Here is a 21,936-nt window from a genome sequence, read left to right as displayed (position 1 = left end):
AGAGGGAGGCCAGTCAACTGCTCAAAAGAGATTAGCTGAACAACTAGTCAAAGTCTTGATTGATATAAAACCATTTTATGACAATCTAATTAGGTCACTAACTTTGCCAAGTGACATCTAAGGACTCTGGGGTGGACATTTTACATCATTGTCCCTGCAGAGCCCTCATCAATCACCACTGTCAGGAAGAATCAGGGGCTGCAGAATGTCTGTCGTCAGTTTGAGGAGGAGCAACACTTCAAAGCCTATCCATAACATTTCTGTGAACATTTCCATTTCTGTGAACAGCACACCAGAAGCAAGCCTCGCTGCTGCTCAATTCAGTTGCGAATTGCCAAAATTCACAATAGAAACAGATTGATAACTAAAAGCAGAATGCCCTGTTGGGCCTTCAAGGACACAGAGGCCTCCATTGGCTATTTCCGAAGCAGGTGAGAAGGAAAGGAGACAAACTTCATACTTTGCAAGCACCTGCCCATAAAAAAGCACATATCGGGTCCTCCCTAACAAGAGGGCACGTGTTGCGGTGGGACCTGGCAACCAGACCTGTGTTGTGGGTGGGAATGTTTGGATGGCCACAACACCCTATTGGAGGTCCCTTGATGCTGGGTGCAATTAGACCCTTGGGATGCCAGCGAAATTGTATCGAGGGACTACTATTTAAGCCCATGCACATATCCCTGAGCTTCTTCTTTGGGGCCAGTGCATTGGAACACCCGCCCACCTCTCCCTATATTTAGAGCTTGCACGCATGACCTTGCTATGCCATCGTGTGTCATCTGTCGTTGGGACAGGCAGGAATTTTCCCCACTTGGCTGATTGGCTGGTGCCATTTAGGTTTCGCCTGCCGCATAGCAAATCGTCACAACTTCTAAGGTTGTGGATAGGCTCTGGTTCAGGTGATAGGGGTGGCAGAGCGGTCTGGCCATCCCTATGCGATGGGCATTCTGTTAAAGGAATCCTGGGACACTTTGGTTGGTCAACCCTGAGAGGGATTGTGCCCTGAGCCTGAGTCCAGGGGGGCATCTGGCTGGTGGACTGGCTTGACCCCGCCTTCCACTGTGCCAGGTGTTCATCCAAGGCTGACCTATGGTGTGCCCTGGGTCAGCACTGCCTGCAAGGGTGCAGGGAGCTAGTCAAACCAGAGACTATGCAACCACTCACTTGATTGTAATCAAGAAAGCTGTGGCCTAAATTCTGCCAAAAACCAAACCAAAAATCTGAGTCTTGTCTGAATTTATTTGGGATGGTTAAAGGGTCTACACACACAATGAGCTTTGTGTAAAATGCTTCTTTTTGTTTTTACAATCAAGCGGCATACAAATTTTATGAAATAAAAATAAAACAATGTCTTCTCACGATTGGGAACTCTGAGGAATCTGTAATTGTTACCCCTGTTGGGAAATTTTATTGTCACCCCAATGTTTACTTCCTTCTTTGTTTCTTCAGCTACTTTTGGTGCTGCTCCCCTTTCCTTTTGTACAATGGGACTTTTAACCCAGAGACAAGATTTGTCCTGACCACTGTTGCAAAATCTTAAGATTTCTCTCTCCTCCCCCACCTTAAAAAGGCTTTTCCTTATAGGCCTAAACTAGAAATTCAAAGGAGTGCTTCATTCCACATTATGTAGCAAACTTTGTTTCACATCATTTCAAACAACAGGAGATCAGATGTTTGCAATTACACCAAGACGCAGAGTGTCATGCACTTAATATCTCCGACTCTATGTTTGTTCTCTCTATCTTTTATGAGTATGGTTTGCTTTCTGTTAAGAAAATCTAATGAAACTCTGTTCATTACTTTCTAGCTTCTCCCTTCCAGGAAGGTTGACTTTGGAGCAGAAGTGTAGCAATAAAACCTATTTAAGTCCAGATGAAGCTGAATCAGTTTCAAAAGAGAGGAAATGACTTGCCTGGTGAAATGCAAAGGTAGGACTGAGAATCATTCATATCTTTCTTTCTGCATAGACCATCTCCTTTCCTATAAGTCAATAGTCTCTGCATTTGCACCTGGGGTGAATATTGATTTTAGGAAAATATTTCCCTATCAGAATGTGGGAACATGCACACACTCACTATTTCTAACTTAAGTGTCCCTATTTGGACCGTTCAAGAATAAATCTTCTGCATTATGTGTTTCCTTCTTCTTAAAGGCAAAATTTCTTCAGCTGATTGCTCTTCCAAGTAGTGTTAGAATTTGGCGTACTGACCAAATGATCAAGGGGTGAGAGCAACACCCTTATAAAGAAAGGTTAAACATCATCATCATCATCTTTTACCATGTGTGAGTCTGCTTGTGAACATAATGTGTCTTTCCCCCCTCAATGGTTCTTTAACTGAGGGTTTGCTTATCTTTTGAGAAGGGGGACTGCTTCCATAATTTAGCTACTAGATCCTAAGCAATAAAAAACTCATTGCCACTTCCCTCCTAAAACACATTGCTTAGTGACAACATAGGATATAGAACTAACATGATAACACGTGATTCTTCGAATCTTACTGATTGCTTCATTAACAATGTTTTGTGCATCAGTTAAGTTTTTAGCCTTGGGTCCGTTTATGTTGTGTGCTTTCTCATTCTCAAAAGAAAGATGCCTTTGATTAAAGTTAACATTAATCAAAAAGTCATGATTGGCTGCAACTCCCGACTGAAGGTACAGTTAAATGGGAAACTCGGGTTAGCTGCCACACAACGCAAGGATGGCTCTCTCCATAGGAAGTATAGTGGAAACCCAGGAGTATTCCACATTTGATATAAAATAGCCCACCATTCTCTAAACCAGCATTCCTTAAGCAGAGCCAATGGGATGATGGGAGTTGTAGTCCAACAACATCTGGAGGGCACCTGATTGGGGAAGGCTACTCTATAAACATTAGTAGAGCACTACAAGAACAGACAACTCCTCCAAGGAGAACTCCATTATCCTAGGAGAATATCTCCGTTTGAGAATATCCAAACAAGTGAGTTTTAGCTATGGCTCCTCTACCTGCTCAACAATAAGAACGCAGAGTGCGGGCCAGACTTCTGTAAACATGGCTCTAGTCATGGGATCAAACTTGCCACCAAGACACAGCACCTGCAAGCATCCTGGCATCACACGCAGCAAATACTGTGCCAGTTGGGAGATTCTGTATCAATGATAGCAGCTGCACACAGCATAGGGCAGACTTTGGCAATCTGGTACCCGCCAGCTGTTTTGAAATACTACCCCCATCACACCCAGCCCAGTTATAGTCCAAAGCTTCTGGAGAACACCAGGGTGGCAAATGCTGACATGGCACATTCAGAGCATGGTGCGCTTGACACAGGTCTTTTTCCACCATGGTCCTGGAGACATTGTATGTGGAGAAGAAAATCACAAATGACCACGTGTAAACCATGTCTTCCTTTTATCTGGAATGGTATGGCTCGAACGCAGTGGAGAATCAGGATGCATTTCGGTGTGTGCTTACCTGAGAGTAAGCCCCAATGAACTCAACAGGACTTTCTTCAGAGGAGACATCTAAGCATTGGGTTGCCGGCATACTACCGCTTAATCCATTGTACTTGCAAGATGCAAGTTTCAAACTTACCAGTGAAACGCCTCTCTCCAGCAGCGTCATATTCTAACAGAGGATCTGAGCCCACCACACTGAACTCGGGCAATGCTTCTGTGGTAGTGGTGGTGGCAGTGGTTGTGGTGGTTGTGGGCGCCAAAGTGGTTTCAAAAAGCTCATAATCTAGATAAGAAAAAGGATGAGGAGCATCAAAGGAACATCCTTACGAAAATTCCTCAGTTAATTTTTCCCAACATACATGTTTGTATTATGTGATCATTTTTTGCAAAGCATTTCCCCTAATATAATGCATGCTAATCTTTTTTGCACTAATATATGGACTGTTGTGCACTCTTGACTGGAGAAATGCACTTCAAAATTTGGAGAAGAGCCAACTGCGAAGGATAGCTGTGTTTCAGTTCGAATATTGTTTCCGAAAGTACAAATCAGGTAAGTTCTCCTGTAACAGGCGCTCACCGCTTTCCTGGCGGGTGTCGGTTGCAGACCCTCGCTCTCCGCCTCCCTCCCAGCAGCTGGAAGGCACATGGTCACTGGCTGGCAGAGATTTCCCTTCACTGCCCCCACTGCCAGCACTCATGGGGGCGTGACTTCCTGCACAGTAAGCCAGGTTCAAATGGGCCAATCAGGACTCCAGTTGTGAGGGGATTCCTGGCTGGCTGGCCACTGCCCACTGCCATGCCAAGCCAGACAGCAGCACATAAAAGGTCATCTGTGCATGGCTTCTGCAGCGCAGTGTTTGCCTGAGTCTACTTATCTAAGTAAGATCATGGCCACTGGTCCCATCACCTCCTGGCAAATAGAAGGGGGAGAAATGGAGGCAGTGAGAGATTTTACTTTCTTGGGTTCCATGATCACTGCAGATGGTGACAGAAGTCACGAAATTAAAAGATGCCTGCTTATTGGGGGGAAAGCAATGACAAACGTAGACAGCATCTTAAAAAGCAGACATCACCTTGCCGACAAAGGTCCGCATAATTAAAGCTATGGTTTCCCCAGTAGTGATGTATGGAAGTGAGAGCTGGACCATAAAATAGGCTGATCGCCGAAGAATTGATGCTTTTGAATTATGATGCTGGATGAGACTCTTGAGAGTCCCATGGACTGCAAGAAGATCAAACCTATCCATTCTGAAGGAAATCAGCCCTGGGTACTCACTGGAAGGACAGATCCTGAAGCTGAGGCTCCAATACTTTGGCCACCTCATGAGAAGAGAAGACTCCCTGGAAAAGACCCTGATGTTGGGAAAGATTGAGGGCACAAGGAGAAGGGGACAACAGAGGACGAGATGGTTGGACAGTGTTCTTGAAGCTACGAACATGAGTCTGACCAAACTGTGGGAGGCAGTGGAAGACAGGAGTGCCTGGCGTGCTCTGGTCCATGGGGTCACGAAGAGTCGGACACGACTAAATGACTAAACAACTTATCTAGTTATCGGCCGGGGGGGGGGGAATGGCACTGCGACTGCGTCCACAAATGTGAACTGAATCAAGTTTCTGCTGCCTCCCTACCCTGGTCCCCTCTCTATTTTCCTTTAGATGCCAAACAAAGGCTGTCCTGTGTACCTGGCTTTGGGCATTTCCTTTCTCGTTCTGCCCAAGTTGTGTCTGCTTAGGTTTGGCAGCTGGGCAGCTGGGACTGTTTTAATTTGTGGTGACTTGCTTTATTGGCAACATTACTTCCCTGCTGCTTTGTATTGCATCTCTAAATCCACTTTTTCCTTTGAGCTTGTTTGAATGGCTTGTCTTAAGCACTTGTTAGTTACTTCAAATTTTGTTCGTGGGGAGGAAGGCAATGTACATATGTTGCAATGAAATAAATAAAATTGGGTCATGCCCAAGGATACTATTCTGAAACAGGGTGACCATGTGCCCTACTTTACGGAGGGCAGTCCTCTATTTGAAGACATCCTCTGCATGAGGCCTGCCCAGTCGAAGGGAGAAAAGGAGCCTTGAAGTTGCCCATCTACATTTAGCATGCGGACAACACACTGAGCAAGTACATGGGTCACGTGGCCATAGTCTTGTGGTGAGATGTACAGTACTGTATTTTTATTCATATTATAGTACTTCTAAATGTTAGTATATGCACACTTTAGACAAATGTGTGTCTTTTTCACACTTCCTTTGGGTGATGCATGCCCTCTATTTGGCAATATTTAACTGAATACCTACCACAAAAATAAGACTAAATAAGACTAAACTGAGAAACAGACCAATCAGAAGATCATATTTTTTATTAAAACAAAAAACCTGGATCTTTCCCACTTATGCAGAAAGAAGATGTAGGTCAAATGTTGACAGCAATTCTTTTAAATCGCTTCGGGACTATCTGTTGTGGGTAGCAATTCAGAAATTCAATGAATTAGCTAGCTAACAAAACTACCCACCTGCTACCCCCAAGCCTAAGACTTACTTTCTTGTCTGTCTCCCTGCCTCTCTTTCCTCTTTGGCCAAGCTCTGATATATGAAGTGAGCTGGGTTGAAAGAAAAGCACTTGTACACAAGGTTACGGAAGAGTAAAGCCATGGATGGAGTTAGACTTCAGTAACCCTCAGTCATGCATTCCTTTTGCTGTTGGAATAAGCCCAGCCCTTTCTACATAATCAGAGCAGATCCTTGTTTCAACATGAAATCCATCCATCAATTTAAGGTTTGTTCGTTTTTAAATAAATGTGGACCTGCCACCATCACTTCTGATGGTGCTCACTGGGGCAAGACGATTTGAACATATTCCACCAATCCTGGCCCAGCTGCACCAGCTGCCAATTAGTTTCCGAGACCAATTCAAAGTGCTGGTTTTGAACCATAAAACCTTAAATGGCTCAGGACCTCAATACCTCTAGGGCCACCTTTCTCCATACGAACCTACCCGGACCCTGAGATCATAATCTGAGGACCTTCATCATGTGCCTCCTCCACCAGAGTTCCAGAGAGTGACAAGATGAGAACGGGCCTTTTCTGCAGTGGCTCCCCATTTGTTGGATGCTTTCCCCAGGGAGGTTTGGCTGATGCCTTCATTATATACCTTTAGGCGCCAGGCAAAACATTCCTCTCTTCAACCAGGCCTTTGGCTGATTGACATCCATCCAATACCCTTTTAAATGTGTTGTGGGAGGGAGAATTATTGGTTTGTTTTTATTCTTTCTTATTATGTATTTTGTGTTTTTTATCTTGTATTTTTATGTTGTGAGATCTACGGATGAAGGCCAGTATAATAATAATAATAGGTTGTTGTTGTTGTTCTGAGAGCCTGAGAGTACTAAAAACAGAACAGCAAGCTACAATTTCTTGTTCAGATGTATTTAGACCTGAGTGCTGGCTCTAGGCCAGGCATCCCCAAACTTCGGCCCCCCAGATGTTTTGGACTACAATTCCCATCATCCCTGACCACTGGTCCTGTTAGCTAGGTATCATGGGAGTTGTAGCCCAAAACATCTGGAGGGCCGCAGTTTGGGGATGCCTGCTCTAGGCTATCAGATGACAGTGCAGAAACGAAAGGAATCCAAAGCACTTCAGAAAAGGACTTTTACTATTAATCAGTACCTCCATCGTATATCACATATGACTCTGTAGTTCCCGTCACATCTGCATCAAGCCCTGAGAATGTATCTATGGAAAGAAGAAGACATTGGAATGAAGCAGGTTCCCCTTTGCCCTAGAGATTTCATAACAACAGTGCACCCAGTGCAAAGCTTTATTTTCCTATATAAATGGATGACAGATAATAATCACTTGTATGGGAGCTAGTAAAGGAGCTATGCTCATGAGCAAGCTTGCTCCTATTTGCATCACAGCTGCCAAGTTCTCCCTTTTTTAAAGGGAAATTCCCTTATGCTGAATAGGCTTCCTCGCGAGAAAAGGGAAAACTTGGCAGCCATGATCTGCATAGTTCTTTTCTAATATATTCTATCCCTTGGTCATGTTAGAAAGTGACAGAATGTTGGGCACTGGGGCTTTTACATATAGATTATTGTTAAATGTATGCCTTCCTTTAAAACATTAATCACAGATACTATTCTGCAACTGTGCAAACGATTACATTTAAACCTCTGACTATAACAGCCTAGTAATATTTGCCATATATTTTTCTATCCAGTATTATCACAATAAATTTTAAAAGCCTTGTACAGTATTACCTACTTATGGCAAGTCTTCATAAAACAGATTCTAATCCACTGCTTTAAAAAATGTTAATATAAATCTAGGTAAAGGGGCCCCTGACCATCAGGTCCAGTCGTGTCCGACTCTGGGGTTGCGGCGCTCATCTCGCTCTATAGTTCATGGTAAAGCAAATGGTTAATGCCTGGCTGATCAAGTTCAATTTTCAGTAGCAAACAAGCAGATGTAAATGATATCTGAGCAACAGCATTGTTTTTGAAGCATAACCAGTATTTTTTTTTCCTGGTTCTGCCCTTACGTTTTATATATTTCAAAAGCAGTTCAATTAATGTAACTGTTGTTTCCATGTCAAAGCAAACCCTGGGGAGCAGGGAGTAATAGAAAAATGGTTCATTCTTCTACAAAAGTGTTGCCAGCATTTCTGCTTAAGAACATATTAACCACATCATTTTCACTTGATTTTTGTCCCCTGACGGTACATCCATCCACTCACTTACCCCACCACCACCACAAGCTTACAGAGTCTATTGGGCATCAATCCAGTGAATTTTGAATGCACTGAACAAAGCTAATTGAGAAAAACACTAGCTTTACCAAGCATCTTTAAAAGAAAAATTAACACAGCCAGCAAATTACTGAAACTCAGATATGCAGGAAATATGAAAAGACTGGTCCTTTAATACTTTCATGCTTATTACTGTTCTTCAAGTTTATAGGCCTATATTTTCCAGTAATATGATAGCAGCAGTTATAAAAGTGGCTTTTAATGGCTTTGTTGACTAAAGTTCCTCAAAGAAGTTGAGCCGTCTGGAGTTTCAGTGCCACATAAGCTTGGGCTCCTCGTGTATTCTCCGACTACCAGAATCATATCTGGTAAAGTCATCTTTATAAATCCTGAGCAGGAAATTGGACCAAAGGGTTAGTAGAACCCACAGCAGCATTTTTCACACCACATTTTCTTAGTCTGTTTGGAAACATGTCAATATATCGGATTCCTGAGAAATAACAGCATATTGAGTATGGTGCTTTGTTTTTCCATCTTGCGAGAACATTCTGGAACTTTCTTAGCAGGCTAATTTTTACTGCATTTGGTAGCAATATACGTAATGTAAGACTGCATTCATTTTCAGATGTGGTTGTTGAGTAGTGCGTCTTTTTTGCAATGCTCTCTCCATTATTGCTTTTGTCAGCCAGCCAGCCTAAGTTCCACAGAGCTCATACATTTATCCTTCATGGAAACGTTCATAACACTCCAGGTGCATTGCTACGCTGCTCAGGTGTTTCAGTGTGTAAGAAGCAAAACTAGCTCAGGCAGCATTCTGTTTTTCCACACTTCCATCTGAATTACAGGGGAAAGAGCCCTTGAAATCTTGGACTTCTGAACAGGGACAGCTGTTTATTTTGCAGAGCATCAGTCCCTCAATAGATTTGCTTTACTCCATAAATGATATTGTGTGGTTAGCAATGCTAGGTCCAGACCAACTGGAGAAGTGGTAGCTGAAAAGAACACACACCGAGAGAGAAATCAAATTCCAAAATATTACTTAGGCAGATATCACCCTAAGCACGTACATATCCAAAGCAAGAAGTCTTTGCATGCTTATTCATTAATTTTGGTTTGAGGAGCAGCTCTGATCACATATGTGCACTACCTGAAGGAGTGTCTCCACCCCCATCATTCTGCCCGGACACTGAGGTCCAGCACCAAGGCCCTTCTGGCGGTTCCTTCACTATGAGAAGCCAAGCTACAGGGAACCAGGCAGAGGGCCTTCTCAGTAGTGGCACCCGCCCTGTGGAACGCCCTCCCACCAGATGTCAAAGAGAAAAACAACTACCAGACTTTTAGAAGACACTTGAAGGCAGCCCTGTTTAGGGAAGCTTTTAATGTTTAATAGATTATTGCATTTTAATGTTCTGTTCTGTTCTGTTGGAAGCCGCCCAGAGTGGCTGGGGAAACTCAGCCAGGTGAGTGAGGTAATAATAATAATAATAATAATAATAATAATAATAATAATAATAATAATAATTTATTATTATTATTACACAAACATTGTGTTCTACAGAGCAGACTCCAACAATGCAATATATGTGGAAAGCCCCTCACTGATATTGGAGCTCCATATATGCCTCAGCGCTCCCATGGGGCTTGAGATCAGGGATACAAACAAGAAAGAAAAAATAATGGCATAGACTTGGATAACATTTAGCTGCAAGTCCTGTATGACCTGATCCCCGTTTTCTGTTTTGCTCATTCCCACCTGGCCTGAGAAAACGGGGCTCTGACTGACTCCAGCTACAAAGGCAGTGGCGGCCACTGGTTTAAATTTCATTTAAGTTTTGGTTTTAGTTTATTTATATGCCACGTTTCCACAGTGAACTGTGCCAAAAGCAGCTCTCAACACACACAAATATACATCAGCATACATAACATTTGAAAAAATCCAATTCCAACAAACTAAACTAAAACAAAATCAACAATTCAATTTTATAATAATATTGCAATGTGCAGAGAAAATCACAAAGGTATTTACCATAACTTGGTTTGGTTCAGATATAATGTGTACAAGGGCTCATGCAAAGCATTACATTTGAAATACTAAAGGTATCCCTTGGTGCTGGACAGTTGGCTGTTATTTAGTTCCTGGAGAAGAGGAATTGCTTGTTAAACCACTGTGGGAATTGGTCTGAGAGGAATAGGGGATCTCCTAACAACTCTCAGCATCCTTAAGGAACTACAGTTCCCACGATTCTTTTTTTGGGGGGGGGCATGACTGTTTAAAGTGGTATGATACTGCTTAAATGTATAGTGCAGATAGCCCCTAACAGACAAAAGAACAAAACAAAGTGCCTGGGCTTGTTTGGGAGGAAAGGTGGGGGTAGAAATTTAATAAATATTTTTCCTGCACACCAAGAGGCAGGGGGCTGGATCTTCTCACCAGGCTAGGTGGTTCACAGCTGGCTCCACCATCTCTCCCCTAGAAGGCCCGGCCAATAGTGCTAACGAACAACAGTAATTTCATTCAGATCTATTTATTTTTAAAACACCCTCAAAGAGAGATTACTCACCTAGTACAAATTTGAAGGGGGGGGTCATTTCCTTCTTGTTTTTCTTGCTGAGATTCTGCTTCCTCTTTCAGGTTTCTGCTCAGTCATTTCCTTCTAACCTCTTCTTTGTTACCCCAAGTGCTCCATCCTAATCCCGCTCTTGCTCCTTGATACTAATTCCATTTTGTGGTCATTTTTATAAGGAATTCCTTTAGAGTATTTTATTATCCGGCTAAATTCAGGAAGCCATTTCATGATGTGGTGCTCCATGGTGAAGACATTGAAATTCGAATGGATATATAATAACGGATGGCGACAAGATAATACACATTCAATGTCCTGACTGCCTTAATATTTATGGAATGGTTAACCTACCATAGTGCATCTTTACAATAATTGATTTGATTCATTAGTCATTTCCCTTGAAGTCTCACAGTGTCTTACAAAAATAAAATACCAGTGCATTGTACAAAAACAGTCAAAACTAGATTAGCAACACTAAAAATGATAAACTGACCACTTGGTAAATCAGCCATTTGTCCTGACTTGCTAAATCTTACCATGCTTCTCCCCACTCCCCTGGGCAAGAAATGGGATTCACCAAACTTTTTACCGTTTGGCAAATAGTGACATGCACTCCATGGTAGTTTACCACACCGTAAATGGTGGGCTCCTTGATGGCAGTGGCAGGGATACGATATAAAGCAGAGGATGCTGACCTTGATATCAGGCCTCGGGAATCCGTGGCTGTCCAGATGTTCTTGGACTTCAACAACCATCAGCTTCAACCAGCATTGATCAGGGATAATGGGAGCTGTAGTCCAAAAACATCTTACAACCATAGGCTCCCCTTCCCTGTTCTATATGATAAATGCATCGTATGGGTCAAGTCTTTACCCTAATGCAGTGATTCCCAACTTTTTTATTTTGGCCAGGCCCCACTTAAGCATCCCTAAAATCCTGATGGCCCCCATGACATATAATTCTTATTATTCAAAAAGTGAACTCCTATTCACGTGGAGGAAGCCTAAAAGGCCATTCACTATTAATAACTCATTCTCAAATTGGCCCCCTTAAAAATCAAATTGCCCCCCTGTGGGGCATGTGCCCCACATTGGGAACCATGGCCCTAATGTCTCATCAACAAAGCAGCTGACAGGTTTGTGTGCTATTTTTGCATACCCACCCAATATTCATTAGGGATGAGATTTACTTTTATACAACTAAAAACCAGTGTGTGCTTCTCCTCCTGGTTTTAAAGGATGGTATGCAATATTCTTCCATCTCTACTAATTCAAGCAACACGATGATTCATCACAACAGAAAACAGGAGGAAATGGGAGGGGGCACATCTTGGTTTGTTGCTTCATCCATGGCCAGTGTTCATATAAGGTACCTGCCACCCGAATCTTGCCTGTCTGCACTGCTACTGGAATTATTTAAATGGAAATACTTCTTTCCCCCGGTGGAACAGTTGCTGCATAGCCACATACATATACACATAAACTAGCAGAAAAGTCAGTACCTTCAGAATTGCATTCAGGCAGACCGTCAAATCCTAACACTATATTCCCCTCTTCATCATACTCTGCGTACGTCCCAGGCGGGCAGGTAGGCTGTGGTTTCTCAGTTGGTGGCTCAGTAGTTGTTGGTTCAGGAGTGGTAGGTTCAGGAGTGGTAGTAGTAGTGGCAGTAGTTGTCCTCACGGTTGTTGTTGTTGTGGAAGGAGTGGTTGTCTTTTTAACCATTTCAAGGCCTATCAGTGGCTTCCCTCCCAGGCTGATGATTGGTTTATCTTGTGCATTTGCTACAGGTTTGCTAAATCTCCCATGCCCAAACAATGGCAAACCATCTGGGCTTACTACAGGAGCTCCTTTGGAATCTAAAAGAACAGAAGAAGACAAAAATTTACTTCAGATACAGTTAATACCATGAAGTTTTGCTTTGTGGCGTTTGAGGGACTACTGGGGCGGGGGCAGAGGGATTGTTAGGAAGAATAGGTACATGCTTCTGTTGCAACAAAGCTAGCAAGATGTAGGGGCTGCCCTGAAACTTAAGAAGAGACTTGGTGAATCAGGCCAAAGGCCCATTTAGTCCAACATCTTGTTCTCACATAGGCAAGCCATATTCTCATAGGAAGCCCACAAGCAGGATCGGAATGCAGCAGCACTCTCCTCACCTGCAGTTCCCAGCAAATGAGATTCATAGGCATGCTGCATCAATATCTAGAGAATACCACGCGCACGCACGCACGCGCACACACACACACAAAATTTCCCGTCTTTTTCATAGCTTTGTATTGTATAGTTTGCTATGCCAATGGGCTCTAGTCAGCTCATCAGATAGAAAAAGTGTCAAGTAATTCAGTTGGGACGCAGGTGGCGCTGTGGGTTAAACCACAGAGCCTAGGGCTTGCTGATCAGAAGGTCGGCGGTTCGAATCCACACGATGGGGTGAGCTCCTGTTGTTCAGTCCCAGCTCCTGCCAACCTAGCAGTTCGAAAGCACGTCAAAGTGCAAGTAGATAAATAAGTACCGCTACAGCGGGAAGGTAAACAGTGTTTCCGTGTGCTGCTCTGGTTCGCCAGAAATGGCTTTGTCATGCTGGCCACATGACCTGGAAGCTGTACGCCGGCTCCCTCGACCAAACGCGAGATGAGCGCCGCAACCCCAGAGTCGGTCACAACTCAGTAGAAATGGGATGGAGAAGGTGCAGCCTTTCAAATGTTCCTGAACTCCAACTCCCAGCAGTCCTGACCAGCATAGTCAATGGTCATGGATGCTTAGGAGGTTTGAAGTCCAGTGACATCTGCAGAGCCACAGGTCTCCCTTCCTGTGTTACAAGAACCCATACTCTGAATAACCCACATTCCGCCCTATGTTCATATTGCCACTTACCAACAATAGTCCGGCCATCTCCTCCTAATTTCACTCTAAGAGGTTTTCCCTGGGAATCTTGGAGGTACCTTCCTTCAACATTCAGCACCAGCCCTCGGTCAAGATCTACAATCTAAAAGCAACGTGTAGATTGAAAGGCTCTTCAACATGAAATAATATAACGTTAAATCTTAAAAGTATTTTGTATTTTCAAATAAGGTCACCCTACCCACTTTATTCCTTGTGGACCATTTATTATCTTCTGTCCATTTCGCTTTCCATTAGTACCAGGGACTACTTTATTATTTTGATCTGGTTTTGTGGTTAGATTGGGTCTGCCACCATTTCCTGAAATATATACAACACAAAGTATGCATTATCCATTACTTTGTCTATACTCTGTCCATTCAGTGAAATTATAGTTCCAAATATTTATAATAAAACAATGTTTATTTGTTTATTTATTTATTTAATACAATTGGTATGCTATAAAACTATAAAAAAACTATAAAACTATAAAACCCAAAGCTGTTTAATAAAACATATGTTAACATAGAAATGTATTTTATATACTGTACATACTTGTACAGTATATTCATTTATGAAATAATGCGGGTATTCCATTGGGATGCAGGTTAAAAAAAGCAACTTGCTTTTTTTAGATGACTTGATAATTGAGTTGAGAAACCAAAATTATGTCTCCCTAAAGTTTTAGAAAAAAATACAAGAGTTTGGGCAAGTAGCAGGATTTAAATTAAATAAAGAAAAGACAAAAAAAATGAAGGAACCGGAGAAAAAGTAATTGCAGGAGATCACAAGAAAAGAAATTTACAAAAAAGTCAAATATTTAGGAATTTGGCTTACCAACAAAAATTTAAATTTATATAAAGGTAATTATGAGAAAGCTTGGAATGAGATTAAGAAAGATTTGGAAATTTGGAACAGAATGAATCTTTCTCTGATGGGAAGGATAGCAGCAATAAAGATGAATGCACTACCAAAGATGTTATTTTTCTTTCAGTCAGTACCGATACTAAGTAACTTTGTCTGCTTCAAAAACTGGCAAAAAGATATTTCTAAGTTTGTCTGGAATTGGAAAAAGTCTAGAATAAAATACAAAATACTTATAGATACTAAAGATAGAGGAGGCTTCTCCCTTCCAGACCTAAAATTGTATTATGAAGCAGCTTGCATCCCGTGGATTCAGGACTGGATTAAATTAGAGAGAGATGAAATATTATATGTGGAAGGACATGATAATACGATTTGGTTGGCATTCATATTTATGGTATGGGAAAGATTAAAAAAATGAAGGTTTTCATAATCATATAATAAGAAAAACACTCATAAAAGTGTGGAATAAACAAAGATTTTTTAGAACCCAAAACTCCATGGTGGCTCTCGCTGGTGGAAGCATTAGCATTAAACCTCTTTCTTAGTAAGAGAGGAAATTGGCTTACGTACAGAGAATTATTAATAGAGGCTAAAAAAGGGTTAAAGCTGAAAGAATAAGAGGAACTAAAGATCACACTGCAAAGTTGGTTACATCAATTGAATGAACAGTTTAAGGAAGACAATAAGAAAGGTTTCAGCTACACAGTGTCAAACTTCAAAAAGAGATAATTGAGAGTGATACAAAATTACTTTAAAAAATGTATAATCTCCTGTTATATGGGGAAACGCTGGATGAAATGGTAAAGTCAGCACAAATAAAGTGGGCTCAGGATTGGGAAGATTGGGAAAAGATGTGAAAGGTGAATTTAAAATTTACAGATTGCATCATGTTGAAAGAGAATATATGAAAATGATGTATAGATGGTATATTACACCAGAGAAAGTGGCAAAAATGTATAAAAAGGGATCCAAAACCTGTTGGAAATGTAAAGAAAAAGATGGTATATTTTATCATATGTGGTGGGAATGCAAAAGGGTTAGAAATTATTGGGAAATGATATATAATGAATTGAAAAAAATGTTTTAAAAGACTTTTGTTAAGAAACCAGAAGCATTCCTCCTAGGAATTTTAGATCAAGATTTAAAAAGAAAAAAGAAAATTGGAAATTATTTATGTATGCGACAACAGCGGCAAGAATTATATTAGCACAAGCTTGGAAAAAAGAAAACAGATACCAACGGTAAAACAATGGCAAGGGAAACTTATGGAATATGCAGAACTGGCAAAATTAACAGATAAATTACATGAAAAGGATAACAGAGACTTTAAAAGAGAATGGGGACTATTTACAGCATATATGAAGAAGCAACATAAATAATTGGACTCACTGGCAGGGTTTGAATAAACAAACACAATTCTTTACACATTATATTTAGGCATGGGATATTCTTATGTCATAGTAGATTTCACCTGCAGATGTTTTTTTGTTTTTCATCAACATTCTATATATTAGCTAGATATACAGGATTTGTGTGACTAATAATCAATTGAAGGAATAAAATTCAGTTGACCTATCAGGACATACCCTGAATAAAAAAAAACTATGCAAGTTTATGAATACTCACCCACTAGTGGTCAGGTCTACCTAATATTAGGTTCAAATTGAATAATCTTCTGCAGATATAGTGAATTAGGACACACTAGATCGAATAATCTTCTGCAGATATAGTGAATTAGGACACACTAGTGAGATGCTGGGAGCAGTGAGATTTGGGGATTGGCCAAAATGAGGCAAGGATTTAAAGAGCCCCATAGCAAAGTAGGTGAACTGATAGATGGTTTCAGAACAAAACAATTTCCACTGATGGGATCTCAAAACACAACGTTTGGGAGCATCTTATAATATCACATTTTCTTCATAAAAGAATTAGGATGGGAGGAACACACAGTTAACAAGCATTAATACAAGCATCACTAATGTATTACCTTGCCTGTTAGGAAGCCTAAACTGCTGTCGTTGAGAAGGGTTGGATAACCTTGAGTTTTGTGTTCGTTGATTGGAGGACACTGAGGATGAAGAATGTGTTGGAGAAGCAGAGTGAGTGGGATGAAGCTGAGAAGATCCAGAAGTAGAACCAGAGGAACGTGGTGAAGCCAAGTTCACTTTAGGAAATGTATTCAGTTTGTTAGAAGACTGTGAAGACCTGGAAGTTAAAGCAGTAGATCTACTCAATGCAGTGTTCGATGTTTTAGAAGTGGGCTCTTCCTCCTCCTCCTCTTGTTTGTACACTTCCTCATCAGCCAATTTTGCTTTTGGGGGCAATGCAGGGCTTGGTGATTTGCTTTTATCACCAGCAACATTGTTATTTAGGCTTTTACTGCCCCTAGAAATTGAAGAAGATGGCAACTTTGCTGCTGGAGATGTTGGATTTTCCTCCATTTCTGACTGTTCATAATCCTCATAATCACCACCACTGTTTATCAATTGATGTGTTTTAGAGGATGACATTTTGGGAGAAAGTTCAACTTTGGTTGGTGCTGGCTGCAGGAGTCCATATTTTTTGTCTGTCTGAGATGCTGTCCTAGTAGGGACTCTGGAGCCAGATGGATAGCGGGGCACTGAAGGATGAGTTTGTCTCAGAGAAGTTGAGGATGATTTTGAAAATAAAGAAGTTTCTTTGCTGTAGTGATGGTCTTTGTCTATGTCTCTGTTAGAGGTAGATGCTGGCTGAATGGCTCTGGATTGATGGGGAGATGCAAGCAATTTAGATGTATCAGATGTATCTTCACTGGATGCAATAATCTTTGACCCAGTATGTTTTCCTGGTGACAGACCTAAACCTCTGGAGGAGGTTAAAGACTCACGCTGACTTGGAGATCTTTGCCCAGATTTACTGGTCTGGGACTCAGAATGCTTTGAAAAAGAGCTGGTCCTTCCCTGAGATATTCTCCTAGATGGCGCGACTTCTTTGGCAGGTATTGAATAAGAACCCTTCTGTTCCTCTTTATCATTTGCCTCTTTATAATAATTTTCCTCCAAACTGTCATCATCTCTGACTTCTAGTTTTTCATTACTTTGGTGGGATGATAGTGTAAGGTGGCTTCTTGAATGTTGTGACTGATCAGTTGATGTTTTTGAGGAATAGCTGGTTTCTGGATGAAGTGTTTTACGGGATAAAGCATGAGACCTTCCCATTAATGGTTTTTTAGACGAAGGTGAGGCTTGCTTTGACTTAGGAGATGTATCTTTGCTCTCAAGATGGTCAGGTTGATATTTAGAAGCAGGAGACTGTAAAGGAACTGACTTTTCCATAGATGTCCTTAATAAAGAATCAGAAGGTGGAGATGAGCCTCTGGACCTTGAACTATGGCCATTTGTTAACTGAGAAGAAACAGCGGAATGATGGTTTGTTCTGCTTAATGAAGGAGACTGGCTAGACACTGAAGACACAGCATCAGAGTGTTGAACTTTAAGTGAAGAATCTGTAGCTTCCCGTTCTTTGCTATAGTCTTCTTGTATAACTCTGTGATGATGCTTAGATTCAGCCAGAGAACTCCTCCTTTTGGTATAGTCCATTGAAGAAGACTGTTTAGAAAAGGATGGTGAATAAGCATTAGGAAGAGTTGGAGGCAGAGGACTTTCATCTTCACCCTCCAGTTCTTTGTCTTTATTGGAATTGGACCTGTGATTACTGCCTGATGCCAAACGTAAACTGGACTGAGGTTGAACCTTTGAGGACTGTGTAGTAGAGGGGCTTTTCGGGGGTGGAGTCCTGGTACCATACATATTACTGCCTTTGTTGGCAAATCTGTTGGCTGATCTATATTTGAACAAATTAAAGCGTTCAGATGCAGACAAACTTGAAGAAGACCTAGAACTGAATCTAGAAGATGGCCTTCTTCTGTTCTCTTCATCTTCTCCTTCATCATTTTCACTATTAGCATCAGAACCTTCTTTTCCCTCAGCCTTACGTTTAGCAGATGAGCTATGTGAGTGAGGTAAAGTATGAGTAGCAGCAGCAGCAACCGCAGAAACTCTCGGATCTCGTGGCACATGGCGGTTAGAGTGCAGGAGAGGCCTTGTTTGCACAGATGCAGATGAACTGCCCTGAGGAGAAGAGAGCCTGGAACCTGGTCTTTGCTCTCTTTTTTCTGTTTCTTTGCTTTTATCAGCATCAAAAGCATCACTGGTATCAGGGGGAACTAGTTTATAAGAGGGATGGTGTGAATGACTTTGAGAATTTGTGGCTGCAGATGATACAGAAGGAAGGAATAGTTTTGTGGGGTGATTCTGGACTACCTTCCGAGATCCAGGTGGCTGCTGATTTGAATGTGAATGCTTAACTTCTGGAGGTTTAGGTTTTTCCTCTGCACTGTCAACTTGATCATTACTTTCATTATCAACTGGCAGATTATCCAGTGTGACTTCATGGGAAGAAGGTAGTCTAGAGCTGCTCTGTCTTAGATTTTTTGTTTCAATTTTGGGATAGTTAGGAATGGAAGATAATGAAGGGTGTGGTGAGAGGAAGGATGGTGATGACCGATGCTTATCAGTGCTTGCTTGCCCTGTTCTTACAGGTGTGCGTGACCTATGAGGTGTTTTACCTGAGGAAATGACAGAGTGTGGAGGTTTAATTGGGGACTGTGGCTTCACACTGCTCTTAACATCCTGATTTTGTGGCTGCACTGTTGCAGCTTGTTTGGAGGGATTGTGGTCAGAAGTGTCTTCTCTGGAGACAGAATCAGTTTCTAGCTCTGCTCCCTTTCTAGAAGACACCTGAGGCTTGGTAGGGACTCTGCTCCCAGCTAGGAGTTTATTCTTTAAGTCAGAAGCAGAACTTTTTGAATCTCTGCCACCAAGAAAAGTGGATGAATGATCCAAAGTTTGCTTAGAGGAAGAGGACGGTGATGAGGCAGAAGAGGTGTGAACAGAGGAAGAAGGCACAGAATTCTTAGATGCTTTCGGCTCCAAATCCGCATCAATGTTTGTTTGTTGATCAATATTTGATTCACCTATATTGGCTACAACAGAAGAGGGGGAAGGGGGAGGGAAGGAGATTAAACATAGAAATCTATAAAAGTAATCAACTGCTATTAAAAGAAAATGAAAATAGCTTGCCTAATGAAACATTATGGCAGCAATCCCAAACCATGTTTTAAATTATGGTGATTCAAAGCCTTTGTCCTAAATCTATGGTTCTCGTTCACATAGCCATGGAATAAACATAGTAATGAATATTCATAAATAGTCAAAAATGGACAATTTGAAATGTGAAGTTATGAAGTTGCATTTTAAGACAAAAATTTAATTTGAAATGTGAGGGCCTATGACTTGTAAGCTTTTTCATTTGTTTTGCTTTTTGAGGAATCAGTTGTGAAATGTCAAAAACTAAATGCCACTGCAGATCAAATCTATCTGTCTCAGCGACAAACAGAACAATTCAAACTAGGAAGCAGTGAGGTTCTCAATCAACCACCACATTCCAAGCCCTGCAATCTCATGCCAGCCAGGGTGCAAGGACTGTGACTCAGTGCCTGGAGAGACACTGCCAGGCAATACACAATAATGAGTGAGATGGACCTCTGTCTTGGTATATGGCCATTGGGGAAGTGTGTGCATATGTGTATGTATATGTGTATGTATATGTTTATATGTATATGTATATGTATGTATGGGGTGTGTGTGTGTGTGTGTGTGTGTGTGTGTGTGGATGGAATACTTTAAAATTGTTATGCCAGTACCAGGCTAGTCCCCTCACAGAATCTGCAGGGCTTTAGATACAGTAGATGAAACAGTAGTAGTAGCTGGCCAAAGCTCGGACCTCCATGGGTGGAGCCACCCCACCTTCCAATTTGGCAGCACTCCTCTCTGCCAATGGAGGCCAATGGAGAGGCGACTATGCAGCATCCTAACCAGCCACCAACACACTCTAAATGCAACTGTAGAATTCTGGTGAGAATGTTCGTTTCTACACTGAAATCTAATATACTTCAGCCAACTTGTAGAATGTTTACATAGCCCATCTCTCCATTATTAATGAGAAATTAGCAAGTTACTTTATGTACATTTTGGAAGGTGGGGGAAAGACGCCCAAACATCTACAGCTATGGTCTCTACAGATGCAGGATCTGGGACAGATGCTGCTCCCTTTACTGTAACTCCAAACCCAGCAGATGCTCATGCCTAAGAATTAAATATCTTAGTGTCCCTCCAAACAAGGTGGAGCAGGGGAGAAACTGTTTCCCCCTGCATACACCGCAAACAAAATGCTCAGCCGTACACTAAAGAACCCTTGAAAAGAAAAGGCACCACTCCAGAGCGATCCAATGGTTTTTAATGGAACATAGGGCAAAATAGCAAAGAGGAAATTGGCTGGTTGAACTGTGACAACATCATACTTACTTGCTGGCATCACAACACTGAAGGCTTTAGACTGTGTGTGTGTGTGGATGGAATACTTTAAAATTGTTATGCCAGTACCAGGCTAGTCCCCTCACAGAATCTGCAGGGCTTTAGATACAGTAGATGAAACAGTAGTAGTAGCTGGCCAAAGCTCGGACCTCCATGGGTGGAGCCACCCCACCTTCCAATTTGGCAGCACTCCTCTCTGCCAATGGAGGCCAATGGAGAGGCGACTATGCAGCATCCTAACCAGCCACCAACACACTCTAAATGCAACTGTAGAATTCTGGTGAGAATGTTCGTTTCTACACTGAAATCTAATATACTTCAGCCAACTTGTAGAATGTTTACATAGCCCATCTCTCCATTATTAATGAGAAATTAGCAAGTTACTTTATGTACATTTTGGAAGGTGGGGGAAAGACGCCCAAACATCTACAGCTATGGTCTCTACAGATGCAGGATCTGGGACAGATGCTGCTCCCTTTACTGTAACTCCAAACCCAGCAGATGCTCATGCCTAAGAATTAAATATCTTAGTGTCCCTCCAAACAAGGTGGAGCAGGGGAGAAACTGTTTCCCCCTGCATACACCGCAAACAAAATGCTCAGCCGTACACTAAAGAACCCTTGAAAAGAAAAGGCACCACTCCAGAGCGATCCAATGGTTTTTAATGGAACATAGGGCAAAATAGCAAAGAGGAAATTGGCTGGTTGAACTGTGACAACATCATACTTACTTGCTGGCATCACAACACTGAAGGCTTTAGACTGAGGCCCTTGGCCCCTCCTGTTTGCTGCGCGAATTTTGAAAATATAGCGCTCCCCAGGCTGCAGATCTTCCACTAGGGCGGATGTTGTATCTCCCGGGTAGGAAATGGACTTTGCTCCGAAGGGCTTGAGAGCGGGGGCGTATGAGAGAATGTATTCTGAAATGATTTGGCAGACGGTTGGAAGGAGGAAACTGAAAACAATCCTGTTTCCAGCGGACAGACTGTATGGGTAGGATGAATTAGAACGTGCATTACTAAAATTAATACACT

At 41.8% G+C, this 21,936-nt stretch overlaps 1 protein-coding gene across 2 annotated transcripts in view; it reads right to left on the bottom strand.

Moving 5' to 3' along the window:
• FNDC1 (fibronectin type III domain containing 1) overlaps nucleotides 1-21,936 on the bottom strand; it is a 92,098-nt gene that overhangs the window by 25,866 nt on the left and 44,296 nt on the right. The window contains exons 6-12 of one of the 2 annotated variants that reach the window (XM_035108622.2): nucleotides 21,634-21,822; nucleotides 16,478-19,513; nucleotides 13,826-13,944; nucleotides 13,618-13,729; nucleotides 12,246-12,602; nucleotides 7,100-7,165; nucleotides 3,573-3,719 (exon numbers count right to left, since the gene is read on the bottom strand). In XM_035108622.2, coding sequence (XP_034964513.2) covers nucleotides 3,573-3,719; nucleotides 7,100-7,165; nucleotides 12,246-12,602; nucleotides 13,618-13,729; nucleotides 13,826-13,944; nucleotides 16,478-19,513; nucleotides 21,634-21,822 — 4,026 coding nt within the window. Of the gene's footprint in view, nucleotides 1-3,572; nucleotides 3,720-7,099; nucleotides 7,166-12,245; nucleotides 12,603-13,617; nucleotides 13,730-13,825; nucleotides 13,945-16,477; nucleotides 19,514-20,894; nucleotides 20,914-21,633; nucleotides 21,823-21,936 lie in introns of those variants that run through there. The other variant, XM_060272795.1, reaches the window with a different exon arrangement.

Source organism: Zootoca vivipara, chromosome 3 (genome assembly GCF_963506605.1).
Source record: "Zootoca vivipara chromosome 3, rZooViv1.1, whole genome shotgun sequence".
NCBI classification, from domain to species: domain Eukaryota; kingdom Metazoa; phylum Chordata; class Lepidosauria; order Squamata; family Lacertidae; genus Zootoca; species Zootoca vivipara.
The sequence above is the reverse complement of the archived record's forward strand: the minus strand, read 5'-3'. Positions and strand labels throughout refer to the sequence as shown.